This window comes from Symphalangus syndactylus, chromosome 8 (genome assembly GCF_028878055.3).
Source record: "Symphalangus syndactylus isolate Jambi chromosome 8, NHGRI_mSymSyn1-v2.1_pri, whole genome shotgun sequence".
NCBI classification, from domain to species: Eukaryota; Metazoa; Chordata; class Mammalia; order Primates; family Hylobatidae; genus Symphalangus; species Symphalangus syndactylus.
In genome coordinates, this window is record NC_072430.2 from 146225157 (window position 1) to 146244769 (window position 19613).

General features: G+C 57.1%; 1 protein-coding gene across 2 annotated transcripts in view; it reads left to right on the plus strand.

Annotated features, from left to right (window-relative positions):
- The window catches only part of D2HGDH (D-2-hydroxyglutarate dehydrogenase), a 31689-nt gene extending 12877 nt beyond the window's left edge, over positions 1 to 18812 (plus strand). For both annotated transcript variants that reach the window (XM_063645854.1, XM_063645855.1), the window contains 4 exons: positions 2261 to 2404; positions 3396 to 3538; positions 8048 to 8213; positions 17740 to 18812. In XM_063645854.1, coding sequence (XP_063501924.1) covers positions 2261 to 2404; positions 3396 to 3538; positions 8048 to 8213; positions 17740 to 17999 — 713 coding nt within the window. In that variant the 3' untranslated portion in view covers positions 18000 to 18812. The remainder of the gene's footprint in view (positions 1 to 2260; positions 2405 to 3395; positions 3539 to 8047; positions 8214 to 17739) is intronic.
- The last annotated feature ends 801 nt before the right edge of the window (positions 18813 to 19613 follow it).

Below are 19613 nucleotides of genomic sequence, written 5' to 3' on the forward strand. Positions count from 1 at the left end.
GGCGGGGCAAGGGCTGTCGGCCGAGAGCGTTGGCTTGTGCTGTTCAGCCCCCAGGTCAGACTCTTCCCTCGCTCTTGATGCTCTTCAGCGTTTTTTTGTTTTTGTTTTTGTTTTTGAGACACAGTCTCACTCTTGTCCCCCAGGCTGGAGTGCAGTGGCATGATCTCGGCTCACTGAAACCTCCGCCTCCTGGTTCAAGCGATTCTCCTGCCTCAGCCTCCCAAGTAGCTGGGATTACAGGCGCCTGCCACCACGCCCAGCTAATTTTTGTATTTTTAGTAGAGACAGGGTTTCACCATGTTGGCCAGGCTGGCCTCCAACTCCTGACCTCAAGTGATCTGCCCGCCTCGGCCTCCCAAAGTGCTGGGATTACAGGCGTGAGCCACCGCCTCGGCCTCCCGAAGTGCTGGGATCACAGGCGTGAGCCACCGCGCCAGCCTCTTCAGCGTTTTTCTTTGGTGTTTTTGGCCCAGCATTTGTGGTGTTTTCACTGGGCACTGGGTCACGTGGTCTAGCCCATTGCTGCTGGGTGGAGGCCCCTTCTTCTGGATCTGCCCTAATCAGGCCTTGCCCACTTCCCCAGTGCCCCTCCCACCATGGCTGCCACTGTCCTCCCACAGCCAACCCAGCCGTCAGTTCTCATTGCCCCTCTCGCCCATTACCTCTGGCACAAGCCTGGCCTGTGATGCTGCCCCCACACCCCCTCCTTGCCCACCCTCCACCTTCAGCCCCTGGTGCGGCTCCTCACCCCCGGACCCCGGAACGGCTGGGGCAGCCCTGGCTGCTTCTGCCGACTTACTCTCTGGGTGGCAGTGCCATCTGGATCAGTGGTTCCTCTTCATCCACGTTTTCTGTTTTCTGCTCTGATCCCACTCCGACTGCAGACACCTGTGTGCCGCCCGCCTGTGGTCCTGGGAGCCCGAGGCCAGCCCGGCTGCCGCATCCTGCTCTTCCCACCTCCAGCTCTCAGATAGGAGTCACTCGCCTCTTTGTGCCACACCCACATTCAAACCGTGTAGAACAGGCCCCCATGAGGTTGGCCCTGGTGTCCCTCATGCTCGTGGGTTCGGTCTGGCTCTCCAGGGCCCCGGCCAGCCCTGGCTCCTGCCCTCCTGCAGCTGGGGCGACTTCCGACGAGGCACTCTTGTCCCACTTCCTGGGGCTTCCTACCCGCTCTGAGCAAGATGCCGAGTCCTCACCACCAGACCCTCCAACACCACCGCCACCTCCCACACCCCCGCCCTCTATGCGTCTGCAGCCACACCTGGACATGGTGCTCGGGTCACAGGCCTTGAGGTGTTCCTGTGCCACCCAGTGCAGGTGTCTGCCCCCAGGCTCTGCACTTGTGAGACCTTCTCTCTGGAAAATTCTTCTCTGATATCCACATGCCTTCAGGTTGCCTCCCTGTCTTGCCCTGAAAGATGGGCACAGGCCCCCTCCTACTGCAGCGTCTCTGGGGCTGCCCGCCTGTAGACACCTCCACTCAGTTCCTTTCCATCTTTGCCCTTGAGGGTCGGCTTCCCCAGGGCAGCGGCCTCGCTGGTAGCCCCCCCAACCCTGGAGCACCAACACGCCTGTTGGATGAGGTCCCAAGTGCAGGGAAGACCTGAGTGCTGATTGTGTTAAGAGAAATGCAGCCATTCCCAAAGGCTGCCTGTTGCTGGCTCTGTGTTTGCAGAAATCCCAGGATATGCCCCCTCTGAGTCCCACTGCCATCTCAGGTGCTGTGTGGTTCTTTGGCGCCTTCCCCTCCTGATCAGATGCTGGTGGTGACACCAGGCATGCACCTGCCCCTCCTGATCAGATGCTGGTGGTGACACCAGGCGTGCACCTGCCCCTCCTGATCTGATGCTGGTGGTGACACCAGGCGTGCACCTGCCCCTCCTGATCTGATGCTGGTGGTGACACCAGGCGTGCACCTGCCCCTCCTGATCAGATGCTGGTGGTGACACCAGGCGTGCACCTGCCCCTCCTGATCAGATGCTGGTGGTGACACCAGGCGTGCACCTGCCCCTCCTGATCAGATGCTGGTGGTGACACCAGGCGTGCACCTGCCCCTCCTGATCAGATGCTGGTGGTGACACCAGGCGTGCACCTGCCAGGCAAACCCTGGGCTGTTTGTTGCAATGCCAGTCCTCGCGCTCCTCACGGCTGCCCAGCTCACCCACATGAGTCAGGCTGATATTGCTGCTTTGAAGGGGGACTTGGGTGGGCTGGGTTTGGCTCTGTGCGGTGCTTGACGTGCTGTGACCCGTTTCAGGCTGCCCAGGCTTTGCTGAGGTTCTGCAGACCTTCAGCACCTGCAAAGGGATGCTGGGCGAGATCCTGTCTGCATTCGAGTTCATGGATGCTGTGTGCATGCAGCTGGTCGGGCGCCATCTCCATCTGGCCAGCCCGGTGCAAGGTACTGACCCCTCACACAGGGGGCAGCTGGTCCTGCAGCTGCTTCTGCATGTCTGGACACATGGGACAGCTCAGAGACCCCGGGTGGGTGGGGGGTCCTCGGGCGGGTGGAGGGTCCCCGGGCGGAGCATGGAGTGGCCATTGGGCTCATGTGTAAGAAAGCTGCTCTTAACATATTTAGGACAGAGAATAGGCTGCCCTGGTCCTGTGTAAGGTTTGTAGTTACACAGATTTCCTGATCTTCTGCAGGAAGGACGGGAAGGAACTAAGTGGCTATTTTTGGTGAGCTGGGAGACTTTCTTTCCATTTCTACTTTTTTTTGTTTTCCCATGTTGCTTTCTGTAAGCATGTTTTACTTTTATGCTGGGAAAAAGGCCAATAATTTTTTTTTGTTGAGGGATGGAGTTTCGCATTGTGGCCCAGGCTGAAGTGCAATGCCACGATCTTGGCTCACTGCAGCCTCCACCTCCCGGGTTCAAACGATTCTCCTGCCTCTGCAGCCTCCACCTCCCGGGTTCAAACGATTCTCCTGCCTCTGCAGCCTCCACCTCCCGGGTTCAAACGATTCTCCTGCTTCTGCAGCCTCCACCTCCCGGGTTCAAACGATTCTCCTGCCTCTGCAGCCTCCTGAGTAGCTGGGATTACGGGCACCTGCCACCACACTCTGCTAATTTTTGTATTTTTAGTACAGACAGGGTTTTGCCATGTTGTCCAGGCTGGTCTCGAACTCGTGACCTCAGGTGATCCACCCACCTCAGCCACCCAAAGTGCTGGAATTACAGGTGTGAGCCACTGTGCCCAGCCAAAGACGACTTTTTAAACCTTCTGAAAGTCAGCTTAGCCAGAGAGCTGTGTGCTCCGCAGGCTGCCTGGGTCTTTCTTGGCCACGAAAGATCAGTGGTTTCTATTACAGCCATTCTGCCCGAGCAGCCCTGATTCTTGCCCTGGCAGCCGGAGCCTCTGCTCACTCTGCCTTCCTTGCTCACTTCTAGAGAGTCCGTTTTACGTCCTCATCGAGACTTCAGGCTCCAACGCAGGCCACGATGCTGAGAAGCTGGGCCACTTCCTGGAGCACGCGCTGAGCTCTGGCCTGGTGACCGATGGGACCATGGCCACCAACCAGAGGAAAGTCAAGGTGCCCTGTGTTCTGCCCGCAGGTCCCCCCTCTCTGTCCGGCCAGTCCAGCCTTGTCTTGGGATGCCTGGAGGGTCATTGGTGCAGCCTAGACAGTGTGGAATGTGGCTGAAATGTGACTGGGTTTCATGGCTTTGAGGGAGTAGCCTCTCTGGATGGAAAATGTATTCCTGGTGTCTAGGCCATTTTCATTAATATTTAAAAAGTACTTCTTCCCCACCGTGTTCCTCCCCAACCCCATGCTATGGGATGAGCAAGGGGACTGCCCCATTGCTGGTCCGCTGCAGCCTGTATTTCAGCGGCCAGTCAGCAGCAGCTCCACATAGAGTTGTGTGGAAGGAGTGGAGCAGGAGGAGCCCCTGGGGCTGTGGAGGCTTAGCCTGGACCTCAGGAGTCCTAGGGTGGGCAGTTTTCCGGAGGAAGGGGCGTTGACTGTGTTGCCAGATGATTTGGCCTTTTGAGGCCAAAGGAAGGAGGGGCAAGGCCTGGGCCAGTGAGAGACCCCAGTCACCGTCACCAGGGCCTGGGCAGGGGGATCCCTTGGTCACCATCACTGGGGCCTGGATAGTGGTAGCCCTCGCTCAGCATTACCAGGACCTGGGCAGTGGGAGCCATCAGTCACCGTTACCAGGGCGTGGATGGGAGGAACCCTCAGTTACCTTCACCAGGGCCTGGGCAGTGGGAGGCGCCCTCGGTCACCATCACTGGGGCCTGGGCAGTGAGTGCAGGCCTTTACTCCCGCTTAGTTGATTCCAGGCTCGTGTTAGCCTGGGTGTTGCCCTTACCATCTTCCCCCCTCACCTTTGCCGCCTGACTGTCGTGATTCCAGTGCTTCTGGGCAAAATGGTGTCTGCTCCCGAGGGCTGGGGTGCGGTCGGCTGGGCTCACTCGTGTGTCCTGGTGCCCAGCCCAGGGGCATCCTCTGGGCGAATGGCAGCTGTATGATGCCGTCTCTGTTGACTGAGAGGCATGATCAAGTGTGCGTCCTTCCCAGGTCTCTGCCTGCCATTCCTGCATTTTTCTAAGTGGACTGTGACAGTCAGCTCCCTTACATTCTGCCGCAGTAACAAGCAGTCCTCAGGCCCCAGTGACCACACGAACAGAGGCTCACCCTCCCTTGCGTTCTGTGTGGGTGATCGCGGTGGCTGCATCTGCTCCTGTGCCTTCCAATCCAGGGGCCCGGGCTGAAGCAGCTGTTCAGCCAGTCTGTCTGTTTTCCCAGCAGAAAGAGCAGGATGGCCGCCGGGGCTTCTCTCAGCTTATGCTTGAGATGGGGCGGGAACGTGAGCCCAACCGCCCTTGGTGGTGCAGGCGGGGACCCTCATCCCGCACTGGCTGCTTTGCTGGAGTGGCAAGAGTCATGCAGCCCCCACACCACCCCCAGGAGGGCGACCCTGACACCCCGGCCTCCACACATCAGCCCCCACCCCAAAGGAAGGCTGCCCCCAACACCCCCAACCTCTCTACCAGCCCCCACGCCACCCCCAGGGCGGACTGTCCCCCACGCCCCCAGCCTGTGCACATCATCCCCCACGCCACCCCCAGGGCGGACTGTCCCCAACGCCCCCAGCCTCTGCACATCAGTCCCCACGCCACCCCCAGGGCGGACTGTCCCCAACGCTCCCAGCCTCTGCACATCAGTCCCCAGCCCCTCCACAGCCTGGTCCAGTCCTAGACTTGTGCCTTGAACATTAATGCCCAGAGCCAGGTTCATGACCAGGACAGGGCCGGGCGGGGCTGGTCCTGTGTTTACAAAGTCACCTCCAGAAGCTTCCTGGGACAGGTTTAGGAGAGGCCTTGCATGTCTGTCAGTACCTCGTTCTGGCTCATGCTCGACGGGTAGGTTATCTGGCCTTTGTTTTATGCAGATAGCAAAACCACCCTTTCTTAGGTGTGCGGCTCGATGGCTTGGCCCGGATATGCGGTTGTGTGCAGTTGCTCTGAGGCTTTTCTCTGCTGTTGTCCGGCATTGGCGAGGCTCTGGGCAGGTCCTGAGGCATTCTGCTTTCCACTCTGTGGTCTTTCCCTTCTGGGAGCCCTGGGTTTTTGGACGTGTTGAGACAATGGGGCTTGCGCAGGTGCAGCCGCTGCCGCAGGGGTCCTGCATTTAACGGGGGACTCTCAGCCCTGCCCAGGCCCCGCTGTAGCCTCAGCCCACCTGAGTGGAAGCCACACTGGTCATGCCAGATGCCCCAGGCTCCTCCGAGTAGTGACCACGGCGGGTCTCATTGGCACTGCCTGTCCACCCGTCACGTGTCATTCAGTTAGCAAACGTGTTAGGGAGATGCCTCCCGTGCCCCGTGCCTGCCGGGCGACAGCAGTGACCAGGGCGGGAGAAGCCTTGCCCCATAAAACTTACGCAGCAGAAGGAACAAGCTCAGCCCATGGCCCCTCAGAGCCAGGAAGCGCTGGGGAGGAGGGCAGGGCCAGGCAGGGTCATGGGGTGTGCCTGGGAGTGCCGGGAGGGCTGGAAAGATGACCCTGAGGGGTCATTTCAGCAAAGACGGGGTGTGGGGAGCAGAAAGTCTGGTGCAGGAGCACCAAGGCCCTGAGGGGCACGTGCCTGCCATGTTTTAGAACCTTCCAGAGATGGTGGGTGTGGAGCCGAGTGACTGAGGCATGAGCAGACAAGGGTAGAACCCATCTTGTGGCCACGGGGACACATGGGGCGGCCGGTCTGAGGAGGAGGTGAGAAGGCCCCGCAGGCCGCTGGTGCCTGCCAGACCGTGGAGGCGGAAGCCGGCCTTGCAGCCATGCCCGTGTGGTGTGACGAAGGGTCTGTAGGAGGTGCTCTTGCTCAGGGCATGGCGTGACCCAGGGGTCTGATCTGACGGAACTAGCTCTAAAAGTTTATGAGAGGGGCTGGGCATGGTGGCTCATGCCTGTAATCCCAGAGCTTTGGGAGGCCGAAGCAGGAGGATCACTTGAGCCCAGGAGTTTGAGACCAGCCTGGGCAACATGGTAAGACTTCAAAAAAATAAAAAATGGATGGTGGGGAAATGGGGGAATTTTGGACACTGGCTGGATTCCCAGTGGTGGTGAGGAGTTGTTATTTTTTTAAGTGTCAGTGTGGCATTGTGGTTATCTCAATAAAACAGTCTTTTTTTTTTTTTTTTTTTGAGACAGGGTCTCACTGTCACCCAGGCTGGAGTGCAGTGACACAGTCGCAGCTCACTGCAGCCTCGACCTCCTGGGCTCAAGCGATCCTCCTACCTCAGCCTCCTGAGTAGCTGAGTCTATAGGTGCCCACCACCAAACCCAGCTGATTTTTATTGTTTTCAAGAGACGGGGTCTCCCTATGTGGCTCAGGCTGGTCTCAAACTCCTGGGCTCAAGTGATCCTCCTGCCTCAGCCTCCCAAAGTTCTGGGAATACAGGCGTGAGCCACTGCGCCCGGCCAAGTCTTTCTCTTAGAATTTCCTGAAATGATGGGGTCTCTGGAGGGGCAGGTGCTGGGCTTGAGCCCTGTGTGGGACCCTGCAGGGGGAGGTGGTCCTGCAGCCCAGAGAGGATGGCTCTGTCCTCTTCCTCGTGGTGCAGATCTCCACAATGGAAGTTCCAAGCAAGCCAAAGCCACGCAAGCCCCAGGCCGATCTGTCTGAGCCCCAGGATTTGTCCCCAGGTTCCGCTTCAGCCAGCACCGTCTGCTCCTCCCCAGAATCCTTCCTCCCCCTTGGCCCGCCTGCCGTGTCCCTCCTCCCCCACGACCCGCCCACCATGTGCTTCCCTCCCCCGTGGCCCGCCCGCCGTGTCCCTGCCTCCCACCCCGACATGCCCCTTGAGCTGCCTGGGCCCTGCTGTCGTCCCCACTGCCTGTGTGACTCTTTGCGCCCCTTCCCTACCCTGCCCCGCCCTGGTTCAGGGAGCGTCCAGGCCCATCCTCATCCTCAGGGCCTTCCCTGGCCCCTGCCAGTCCGTGCCGTGACATGAGCTGAAGCTGCAGGTGGGCACCTCCCCCTTCCGTCATCGCTGTCCCCCTTCTGTGAGGTGTCCCAGCCGCCTGATTGCCAGAGTCCCAGGGTGCTCGGTGCGGTCGTGGAGCCTGGGACGTTCCCTGTCTGGGGTTGATTCCGGGGTTGGAGCCACGCGTGGTCTGGGGCATTTGCTGTCCTGGGTCAGAGCCACACGTGGTCTGGGGCGTTTGCTGTCCTGGGTCGGAGCCACGCGTGGTCTGGGGCGTTTGCTGTCCTGGGTCGGAGCCACACCTGGGGCATTCGCTGTCCTGGGTCGGAGCCACACGTGGTCTGGGGCGTTTGCTGTCCTGGGTCGGAGCCACACCTGGGGCATTCGCTGTCCTGGGTCGGAGCCACACGTGGTCTGGGGCGTTCGCTGTCCTGGGTCGGAGCCACGCGTGGTCTGGGGCGTTCGCTGTCCTGGGTCGATTCCGGGGTCGGAGCCTCACCTGGTGAAGATACAGAACGTGCTGCTGCCCTAACCCCGTGCGGTGTGCCCCCTGTCCCCGGGTGTCGTTCCCATAGCCAGCCCATGTCTCATCTGGTCTCATCCTCTAGATGCTGTGGGCCCTGAGGGAAAGGATCACAGAGGCGCTGAGCCAGGACGGCTACGTGTACAAGTACGACCTCTCCCTCCCCGTGGAGCGGCTCTACGACATCGTGAATGACCTGCGCGCCCGCCTCGGCCCACACGCCAAGCATGTGGTGGGCTACGGCCACCTCGGTGAGCGGCGCCCCGGGGCCACGGTCCTGTGTGTGCTGGGTGGTGAGCGCCACGGTCACCGTCACCCCCCAGGCTGCGAGGCAGGGCAGATGGACCGTGGTCTCTGGCTTAGCATATCTCCCGTAGACACTGGCAGGACCACGGTGTCTAACAGGGAAGGGAAAATCCTAATCGTTGTCCTGGCTCGTTTTGAGTATTTTGGAAAAGACTGCCATCCTGCACTTTTAATGGCAGAGTGCATGGCTCAGCCAGAACATTCTGGGATCTTCACTGGGATGCAGGGTTGGAGGGCATCAGCCTTAACCCCAGAGTCCAGGATGCGGGTCTCAGGGGCTCTCTCACGGGGCCCGGCCCCGAGGCCTTTTCAGGGCTTGGTGAGCAGCCCCCAGCTGCGGCTACCCCTTCTGATGGGAGAGTTTCAAAACCACGTTCAGATCGTCTTTTTTTTGCAGAAAAATCATGGTTTAACTTGCAAGCTATTAATTCATAGGAAGAAAATGTTTCAATCCTATCAGTTCTTTTTTTTGAGACGCAGTTTCACTCTTGTCACCCAGGCTGGAGTGCAGTGGCGCAATCTCGGCTCGCTGCAACCTCCACCTCCCATGTTCAAGCAATTCTGCCGCAGCCTCCCGAGTTGCCGGGATTACAGGCGCCCACCACCAGGCCTGGCTAATTTTTATATTTTTAGAAGAGACAGGGTTTTGCCATGTTGGCCAGGCTAATCTCGAACTCCTGACCTCTGGTGATCTGCCCACCTCGGCCTCTCAAAGTGCTGGGATTACAGGAGTGAGCCATCGTGCCCAGCTGTTTTCCTGTCAGTTCTTTGGAGCGTTGGAGCGAGGTGTCCAAAAGGTCAGCTTATAGGGCAGGGCTGGGGGCAGGGCTGGGGGTGTGGAACGTGGCTTTGGGGCCTGACAGGTGCTCACTCTGGCTTCTTCCCTGGCCTGGTGGCACTGGAGTCACTGACCTGAAGCCTCCATCCACCTGCCAGTAAATGGGATTCAGGTGCCACCTCTGTGGTTACAGGAGGGTCTAGGGTTTTGTGCGTGACAATGATAACACGTATCACTTACGAAGGACCTGTGCTGTCCCAGGCATCATTCTAAGCACCTGATGTGGAGAAAGTTCTCTGCACAACAGCTGTCAGGACTGGTGTTGTTGCTTCCCTTTTACACACCTGTAAACAGGTTCAGAGAATTTAAGTAACTTGCCCAAAGTTGCCCAGCCTGCGGAGGGGTACATCTGGAGGATTTGACATAGATGGATAGTAATCTTCTGTGATAGGAAGGCAGGACTCCTGAATGGGAAGGGGGTAAGGGCATGATCCAGAGAAGAGGGGTGCGGGAGCCCTAATATTTCAGAATATGACCTCAAGCCAGGAGGCTTCCTCCTGTCCAGGTAACTTCAGTCTCTCTTGGCCACAGATGAAGCAGACCATCTTGGTCAGAAATGGAATGAGCCCTCTGTTACTTTGTAAAAGCAAGAATGGGCCGGGCGCAGTGGCTCATGCCTGTAATCCCAGCACTTTGGGAGGCTGAGGCAGGTGGATCACCTGAGTTCGAGACCAGCCTGGCCAACATGATGAAACCCCGTCTCTACTAAAAATACAAAAAATTAACCGGGCATGGTGGCAGGCACCTGTAATCCCAGCTACTCGAGAGGCTGAAGTAGGAGAATCACTTGAACCCAGGAGGCAAAGGTTGCAGTGAGCAGAGATTGCACCATTGCACTCCAGCCTGGGCGACGAGTGAAACTCCATCTCAAAAAAGAAAAAAAAAAAAGCAAGAATGAATGTTGAATTTTTAAACTGCTTTTCCTGCATCCACCATGGTGACCAGGTGCTTGTCTACCTGTAATCAGTGTGGTAAGTGACACTGATTGGTCCCCCTGGAGTCAGAGGAGTCTGTGTTTCTGGGGTAGGCCCAAGGTGGCCATGATCCTTTTTGTATCTTGCTAGATGAGTTTGTTTATGTTTGGTGTGGCATTTTGACGGGGGTCTTGGTGGGCGATTCTGTTCCACGCTGTTCCTTTCTTCTGTCCATGCTGGATTTTGGTATCAAACTCATAACGTGAATAGCCTGGAGGTTTTTTGGGGGGAGTATTTTAAAATTATAGCTCAGTTTCTTCAATAGCTGTAGGACTTTCAAGCTTTCTTCTAGATTGGTATTGCTAATTTTTTTTCCATATTGGCATAAAGTTGTTCAAATATTCTTTTGTTGTCTTTGTATCTAGCATTTGTGGGATGCCCCCGACACCGTTTTTTTTTTGTGGGGGCAGCGTCTCGCTGTCACCCAGGCTGTAGTGCAGTGGCTCACCACAGCCTCGACCTTCTGGGATCAAGCAGGCCCGCCACCTCACACACGCCAGCAGGCCTGGCTAACTAAAAAAAAATTTTTTTGTAGGCCTGGTGCAGTGGCTCACGCCTATAATCTCAGTACTTCAAGAAGCCAAGGTGGGAGGATCACTGGAGTGGGCAACACAGTGAGATCTGATGTATACCGCACCCCCCCACACACAATATATGTGTGTGTGTGTGTGTGTGTGTGTGTATACATATATATGTAGAGCCAGAGTCATGTAGAGCCAGTTGTGTGGCCAGACCGGTCTTGAACTCTGGGGCCTCAAGCAATGCTCCCTCCTTGGCCTCTAAAAGCGAGAGATTACAGGCGTGAGGTACTGTGCCTGGCATTATTTGCTGCTTGCATTATCATTTCTTCTTTGACCCATGAGTTATGCAGACGTGTATTTCTTAATTTCCAAACGTGGTGGTTTTCTAGTTATTTTAAAAATTATTGATTTCTTTTTTATTGCATTATACCCAGGAAACTTGGTCCTTATCAAATCAGATTTTTGAAACTTGGTCAGTGGCCAGCTTGTGATCAGCTTTCATAACTGTGGAGGGCTTGAAAAGAATGTGCTCTCTGCAGTTGGTGGAATCAGTGTTTGTACAGATCCATCAGATAAAATGTATACGTCGCGTGTTCATTCTACATCCTGCTGACCTGTCACTCCCTGAGGGAGGTGTTAGAAATCCGCTGACAACAGACTAATCTGTTCCTCCTGTAGCGTTGCCAGTTCTGGAGACGTGTTCTTAGGGGCATAGGACATGAGGTTCGTCTCTTTGTTCTGGGAAACTGAATCTCCTAACGCGATGGACTCACTCTTTGTCTCCAGCATTGCCCGCTGCCTTGGTGTCTGCTTTGCTTATTACACAGTGATGCTAACTTTCTTTTATTTAGTGTTTGCCTGACATGTTGTTTTTCCTCCTGTTAGTTTCAGCTTTTCCATCCTTAGTGATTGAGATGTGTTTCTTGTGGACGCCCCCGGACAGGTTTCTCACGTGCTTGTTTGCCGTCTTGAATGAGAGCGTTTGGCTGCTGAGCACGTGCTGTGGCCCACTGTTTGGATTTGTTTACTTCACCCTGCTCTTTGTCTCTCACTTCTTGTCTGTTTTTTCCTCTGTATTTTGCTCTTCTTCTGGTTTATGTTCTTTGTTATTTAGCTTTTTGCCGTTTACTAACTGTTGGTGGTCGCCCTAGCACCACAGTGGGCATTTCTAGCCCTCTGGGTTTGAGGTTAATCAGAGTCACTGTCTTCCTCCCAAACAATGTGTGATGGTGAATTCTCTGTGTCCGCTTGTCTGGGCCCTGGTACCCTCGTTTGGTCAAACTCCAGTCTGGATGTTTCTGTGAGGATATTTTTTATGTGTGATTAACATTTAAATCAGTAGATGTTGAATACAGGAGATCTCCCACCACAGCGTGGGTGGGCCTTACCCAATGAGTCGAAGGCCTTTGCTACAGTCTGGGTGGGCCTTACCCAATCAGTCGAAGGCCTTCGCCACAGTGTGGGTGGGCCTTACCCAATGAGTCAAAGGCCTTTGCTAGTGTGGGTGGGCCTTACCCAATCAGTCGAAGGCCTTCGCCACAGTGTGGGTGGGCCTTGCTCAGTCAAAGGCCTTTGCTATGGTGTGGGCGGGCCTTACCCAATCAGTCAAAGGCCTTTGCCACAGTGTGGGTGGGCCTTACCCAATCAGTTGAAGGCCTTTGCCACAGTGTGGGTGGGCCTTACCCAATCAGTTGAAGGCCGTAGCCACAGCGTGGGTGGGCCTTACCCAATCACTTGAAGGCCGTAGCCACAGTGTGGGTGGGCCTTAATCAGTCGAAGGCCTTTGCTACAGTGTGGATGGGCCTTAATCAGTCGAAGGCCTTCACCACAGTATGGGTGGGCCTTACCCAATCAGTCGAAGGCCACAAGAGCAAAAATCTAAGATCTCTCAAGGAAGAGAGGATTCTGACCCAGATGGAGACTCGAGCTGCAGCACCAGCTCCTGCTGGGATCTCCAGCCTGCTGACCTGGACTTCAGATTTTAGACTTCGCTCCCTCAGTCACATGAGTCAGTTCATTAAAATCAGTGTCTGTCATCTCTCTGTTCTCAGTGTGTCTCTCCATCTTTCTCTCTCTGTATCTTTCTCTAAAGATGTATAATCTCACTCTCTTGCTCGCTCTGTCTGTACACACACATCCTGCTGGTTCTGCCTCTCTGGGAGCCCTGATGGCTGCATAGTGAGAGGACTTCAGGGCCCCGTCACTTTGGCTGTCGTTTACCCCCCAGTTTATGGTGGCCCCTGTATTTGCGGGCTCCACATCTGCAGATTCAACCATAAAAATAACAATACAACAATAAAAAATAAACAAAAGACGATGTAGTATAACAGTGACAGACACAGCATTTCCATCGTACCAGGAATCGTAAGTAATCTAGAGGTGATTTAAAGTATACAGGAGGGGCCGGGCACGGTGGCTCACGTCTGTAATCCCAGCAGTACGGGAGGCCAAAGTGGGTGGATCACCGGAGGTCGGGAGTTCAAGACCAGCCTGGCCAACATGGTGAAACCCCATCTCTACTAAAAATACAAAAATTAGCCAGGTGTGGTGGCGTGTGCCTGTAATCCCAGCTGCTTGGGAGGCTGAGGCAGGAGAATTGCTTGAACCTGGGAGGCGGAGGTTGCAGTGAGCCGAGGTTGTGCCACTTCACTCCAGCCTGGGCAAAAGAGCGAAACTCCGTCTCAAGAAAAAAAATATACAGGAGGATGTGTGTAGTTTATATGCAAATCCCATGCCATTTCATGTCAGAGACTTGAGCATCTGAGGATTTTGATATCTGAGGGGTCCTGTATCCAGTCCCCCAGGGACACTGAGGGGCACCTGCATGCTGTTCGGTGGTGTATTCTGGTTCTGCCTTGTTCAGTCACGCATAACCCTGTCACCGTGTCACCGTCCTGATTCTGCGTAGCCAGTTTGCACACAGCTTCTGCTTGAATCTCAGCCTCCAGAATTTTCCCTGGCATGGAAAAATAGGTGACGGAACAGCTCAGATTTTGTCTGGAAATGTACTGATTTAGTTGATGAAAATGTCTTTTCCTCAGTGGATTTCAGTGGTTCTGGGTTGACAGTTGCTTCCCAGTGGCAGAAGGGAGCCTCTGTTCTCTCTTCTGATGTCTGCTGGTGCGGAGACAGCCTCAGTGCAGGGCTGTTCCCCTCGGGGGAATGGAGAGAATGGAGGGAAATAAATAATTTCTTTCTTTTTCTTTTCCTTTTTTTTTTTTTTTGAGTTGGAGTCCCGCTCTGTCACCCAGGCTGGAGTGAAGTGGTGTGATCTCGGCTCACTGCAACCTCTGCCTCCCGGGTTCAGGCGATTCTCCTGCCTCAGCCTCCCAAGCAGCTGGGATTACAGGCATGCGCCACCACGCCCAGCTAATTTTTGTATTTTTAGTAGAGATGGGGTTTCACCATATTGGCCAGGCTGGTCTCGAACTCCTGACCTCGTGATCCACCTGCCACGGTGTCCCAAAGTGCTGGGATTGCAGGCGTGAGCCGCCACGCCCGGCCCGCTTTTTCCTTTTGGCTGCTTTCAGCTCCTTCCGTTGTCTTTGGGGTTCCGCGGTTTCACTCTGGTTCGGTCGGGTGTCGGCCGGGTGAGTGTTTACCTGCCTGTGGGCCGGGTGAGTGTTTGTTTACCTGCCTGGCACTTGTGGGGCCCTGGGGTCTTGCTGGCTTTAGAAATTCCTCAGCCACCAGAGTCTCTTCAAACACCGTTTCTCCCTCCCTCTGTTCTCTTCCTGGAACTCAGTCCCAGCCCCCTCATTTCTTGTCCGCCGCTGCCAGGGTCCCGCCTCTGGCGTTTGGATGCTATTTGCAGTGTCTCCAGCTTGGCGTTCTCTGCCGTGTGTGATCGGCCGTCAGACCTGTCTGCTAAGGTCCACAGGCCAGCCATGATGCGTTTCATCTCCGGAAGATTGGCGTGGATATTTAAAAATTGCTTGGTCAGATTTTTTGGTTTTATATTTTTGTCTTATTTCTTTACACATGACACATTTGTGTTCTGTGTCTGGAAATGACAGCGTCTGAGGTGTTTGTGGGTCTGATTCTGACCCTACCCGTGGTGGTTTGTCTTCTTGTGTGTGTGATTTTTGGCATGAGCTCATATTCGTTAGATTTTTATCTGTAGGAATTATTTGAGGCCTGCAGGGGTGGTGGTTTGCTTCTGCAGTGGGTGGGGAGGGTGAGGGCCTGGGCCCTGCCCGGAACCTCTTTAATCTGCGCATTCTCAGCCTTTGGGACCCGAGGCAGTGTGAGTTCCGGGTGCAGGCTGGCGGTTGCTTGGGAATACAGTTGGGTGTTGCTGAGTGATGGGGATGCGTCCTGAGAAATGTGTCATTAGGTGGTTTCGTTTTGTGCGAACATCACGGAGGGCACTCACACCCAGATGGGACAGCCTCTTCCACCCCAAGGCTGTGTGGTGTAGCCATTGCCCCTAGGTGACAAACCACAGCTGTCATCCACTTAATTCCGGAAGCAGTTGTGACATGATGCTGAGTATGTGCCTGAACACAAAAGCTAATCCTAGAAAAGGGACCATAAAAATATGGTATAAAAGGTAAAAATGCCACACCTGCGTGGGGTGCTCATCACGAGTGGGTCTCGCGGGACTGGAGGTTGCTCTGGCGAGGCAGTCGGGTGAGGGGTGAGGGATTGCGAAGGCCTAGATTACCCTACTCTACTCTAGACTTTATAAACACCGCACACTGAGGCTACACTAAACTGATATTAACAAGTAATTGTGCTACAACATGGTGACATCATCATTAAGGTGATGGCAATTTTTCAGCTCCATTTTAATGTCATGGGACCAGCATCATCTCTGTGGTCCGGTGTTGGGGGAAACGTTGTTATGAAGCGTGACTGTATTCACATACTTTGTGGACGCCAGGCACGTGGCTCACGCCTGTAATCCTAGCGCTTTGGGAAGCTGAGGTGGGAGGATTGCTTGAGGTCAGGAGTTCAAGACCAGCCTGGGCAACATGATGAGACCGGCCCCCCCTCCCCACCACCCGCCGTTTCTACAAAAAAAATAACCAGCCAGGCATGGTGGTACATGCCTGAAGTTCCAACTACTCAGGAGGCAGAGGTAGGAGGACTGCTTGAGCTCAGGAGGTTGAAGTGTGAGCTAGGATTGCTCTATTGCCCTCTGGCCTGGGTGACAGAGGGGGACCCTGTCTCAAAAAAACAAAACAAAACGAACACATTCTGTGGATGTGGTTTTTCTTCTTTCACAACCAGTCCTTCCTGGGCAAGTCCCTGGGCAGGGGTTGTGTTCAGCCCTCTCTGGCCTGAGCACGCGTCCGTGGGGACTGTGGGAGGGGTGGGGACTGTGGGAGGGGCGGGGACGGTGAGAGGGGCGGGGACGGTGTGAGGGGCGGGGACGGTGAGGGGCGGGGACTGTGGGAGGGGCGGGGACGGTGAGGAGGCGGGGACGGTGTGAGGGGCGGGGACGGTGTGAGGGGCGGGGACGGTGAGGGGCGGGGACTGTGGGAGGGGTGGGGACTGTGGGAGGGGCGGGGACTGTGAGGGATGGGGACTGGGAGGGGCGGGGACTGTGGGAGGGGCGGGGACTGTGGGAGGGGCGGGGACTGGGAGGGGCGGGGACTGAGGGGTGGGGACTGGGAGGGGTGGGGACTGGGAGGGGCGGGGACTGTGGGGGGGACTGGGAGAGGGGCGGGGACTGTGGGAGGGACGGGGACTGGGAGAGGGGTGGGGACTGAGAGGGGTGGGGACTGTGGGAGGGGCGGGGACTGTGGGAGGGGCGGGGACAGAGGGGCGGGGACTGGGAGACGGGTGGGGACTGTGGGAGGGGCGGGGACTGGGAGAGGGGCGGGGACTGTGAGGGGTGGGGACTGTGGGAGGGGTCCCTGCTGTGCTCCCTGCCTCGCGTTTGTTCTCGTAGAGATGGAGAAATAGTTTTCTGTCTACCTTTTCGAGTTCCCAGCTGGGATAGACCCTGCAGCTACAGGCAGATTAACAGGAGAAATACAGAGGCTCATGACGTGCATGTTTCACATCTACTTGGGAGTGGCCAGGGAATGAGTGATTCTCAAAGAGCTGGCTGTGAATTCAGGCCCACGTGGCGTCTTCAACAAACAGTCAAGTTTTAGGGACGTCACATGACAGGACATGGACTATGAGTCTCCAGGTGGCATCTCGGAGGAGGCAGGGAGCTGGCAGAGGACGGCAGGGCCTGAAGCTGCCTTGACCTTTGTCGGCTCTGGTGGAGGGAGGGGCCTTGCCCTTGTCAGTCATTCCTGTGCTGCTCTGAGGCAGGACCTGAGTTGGCGGAGCTTTTCTTGGATTTGCCGCTTCTCAGTTGCCTTTGTGGGAAAACAGCCCTCACCCCAACATGGCACAGTTTGGGGTGGTGCGTCCTTGTTTGCCTCTGGGGCTCCTCCTCAGTGTGCACCTCTGCGTTAAAAGCCACTGGCCTCGTCTGGGCAGCCCTTGAGCTGGTTTCTGGCTCCCTCTCATGCTGGCCCGGGGGTGGGCTGGGGTCCTCACTTGACTCTGACGCTGGCGCTCCCCAGCCTCTTCTCTGAGCCATCGCTTTCTTGACCTCTGAGGTCAGAAGAGGAGGTTGTGCGTGGGGCGGGCCAGGGTGTGCTTGGAGAGCCACTGCCCTGGGGGCTCAGTGTGGGGTAAGTGGACCAGAGAGGAGGCGGCTGGGAGCCAGGGCTTCGTCTGCAGTGGGCACTGGCTGGGCAGCTCCAGGGGTGACGCCTGTGGGGTGGGGGCATCCAGATAGAGCTGCCCTGGGCGCCACTGTGGACCCCTCCATCTGACCAGGTGCTGGGGGTACAGACTGGGAGACGGTCTGGGCTCTTCCAGCTCGGGAGGGAGGCAGTGGTGGGCCCTGCGGTAACTCATGTGGTCACTCTCCGCCTGGGGAGATGGGGGCCCTGGGCAGAGGCAGTAGGAAGCGGGGAGAACTTGGGGAGAGAAGCAGGGAGAAGCCAAGGTAGCAGCGGCCCCAGAGGAGGGGTCAGCACGTCCGGGATGAGTGGCATGAGGGTGAGGCTCAGCCAGGGGTCTCGGGGTTGCTGGGGAGGGGATCTTGGGGAGGGGCTGTTGGGGGAGGAGTGGGGTCCTGGGGGCTGCCCTGCCCAGCCTGACCCGTGTGCCCTTGTCCCTCCAGGAGATGGTAACCTGCACCTCAATGTGACAGCGGAGGCCTTCAGCCCGTCGCTCCTGGGTGCCCTGGAGCCCCACGTGTATGAGTGGACGGCCGGGCAGCAGGGCAGCGTCAGCGCGGAGCACGGCGTGGGCTTCAGGAAGAGGGATGTCCTGGGCTACAGCAAGCCCCCCGAGGTCCTGCAGCTGATGCAGCAACTCAAGGTCCTGCTGGACCCCAAGGGCATCCTCAACCCCTACAAGACGCTGCCCAGCCAGGCCTGATGGCCGCTCCCGCTGCTGCCAAGGCCCACTGGGGGTCAGCGGATGGCTCTCGGGCGAGGGTGTTGTGGTGGCTCTGAGTGGTGAGCCAGCAGTGGGCAGGGGACCAGACACCTGGTCGAAGGGACCGGGAGACCCCATTGGGGAACTGCCGGACGCAGGCCCTCGGGCAGGAGCGTCTGGCAGAATGGGGAGCGTGGCAGGCTCCCTCCTTTGCAGGGCAAGGTGGGGCTTCTGCAGCCATCCTGGACAGGCCGGTGTGGCGGCAGCTTTGCCCACGTGGAAGCGAGGCTGGGTTTCACTTGCGTGGTAGTGGTCCCTGGCTCCACCTTGCCTGCTGCAGCCTGGGGAGAGGCACTGGGTGGTTATTCCACCTATTTGCTGCTCGTTCCCCGGGCATGCGTGGGCAGCGGGGGGCTGTGGGCAGGACCCCATGGGCCGTGATCGTGGGTTGCCGAGAGGACCCGAGGGCTGTGGCTCTGCTGAATGGAGCCGGGTCCCTCAGGCCGTGGACGCCCTTGGGAGGGTGACTGTGGCTTATGTCTGGGCCTGAGTGACAGGAATGTCATTTCCCGCCCCTTCTAGAGGGCTGCCAGCTGGGAAGACAGTTATCAGGGCAAGCTGTGCTCTGAGTCTCGGGTTCTGCTTCTACAAAGAATGTGTGGTGCTTCGGGCGAGGCCCCGGCACGGGCAAGGGCCGCTGCAGCGTGCGTTTCTGCTCGTCAGCCGCCCTGGGCAGCGGATGGGCTGGGCGACGCAGCTGGACGCACATCTCTTTCTGTCATGAATGTCCAGTAAAAATCTGAATTGGTTGCAGCCTTCTCTTTGCTTCTGTTACTGGAAAATCATCTTTCAGAGCCCATTGTGAAGGGCCTGTGCATCCCATTCCCACAGCCCCTGGACCACTGGGGCCATAGTGTGGCCGGGCCTGACACTCCTGTGACTGTCACTGTGCCTCCTGTCCCCGTGCACTGTCCTGGGGGCGGCTGAGCTCCCACCGGCTGCACAGGGCAGGCCTGGACATGGAACGGGCACCTCGTAGCCCTTGGTGGCCCTGGAGGCCCTCGGCGGCTGGGCCTGACCGAGGTGGATCCACGGGCCCCTCCTGTCCCTGTGGGCATTGAGGACCTCGGATCCTGCTCAGAGGGGGAGACGTACCTCTGACCCGCCGCCCTGCAGAGCGCGCCTGCCTAGCCGGGGCCTCTGTGTGGACAGGCCACGTCCTCCTGGTGGAGGTCCTCGGGGGGGGTGGGTGGGGGCCTTGGTCCAGCATGATTTTTTTTTTTTTGAGACAGGATCTCACTCTGTCACCCAGGCTGGAGTGCAGGGGTATAGTCACAGCTCACTGCAGCCTCGACCTCCTGGGCTCAAGTGATCCTCCCACCTCAGCCTCCTGAGTAGCTGGGAGTACAGGTGTGAGCCATCATGCCCAGATAATTTTTTTTTTTGAGACGGAGTCTCATTCTGTCGCCCAGGCTGGAGTGCAGTGGCGTGATCTCAGCTCACTGCAAGTTCCACCTCCCGGGTTTACGCCATTCTCCTGCCTCAGCCTCCCAAGTAGCTGGGACTACAGGCGCCTGCCACCGAGCCCGGCTAATTTTTTGTATTTTTAGTAGA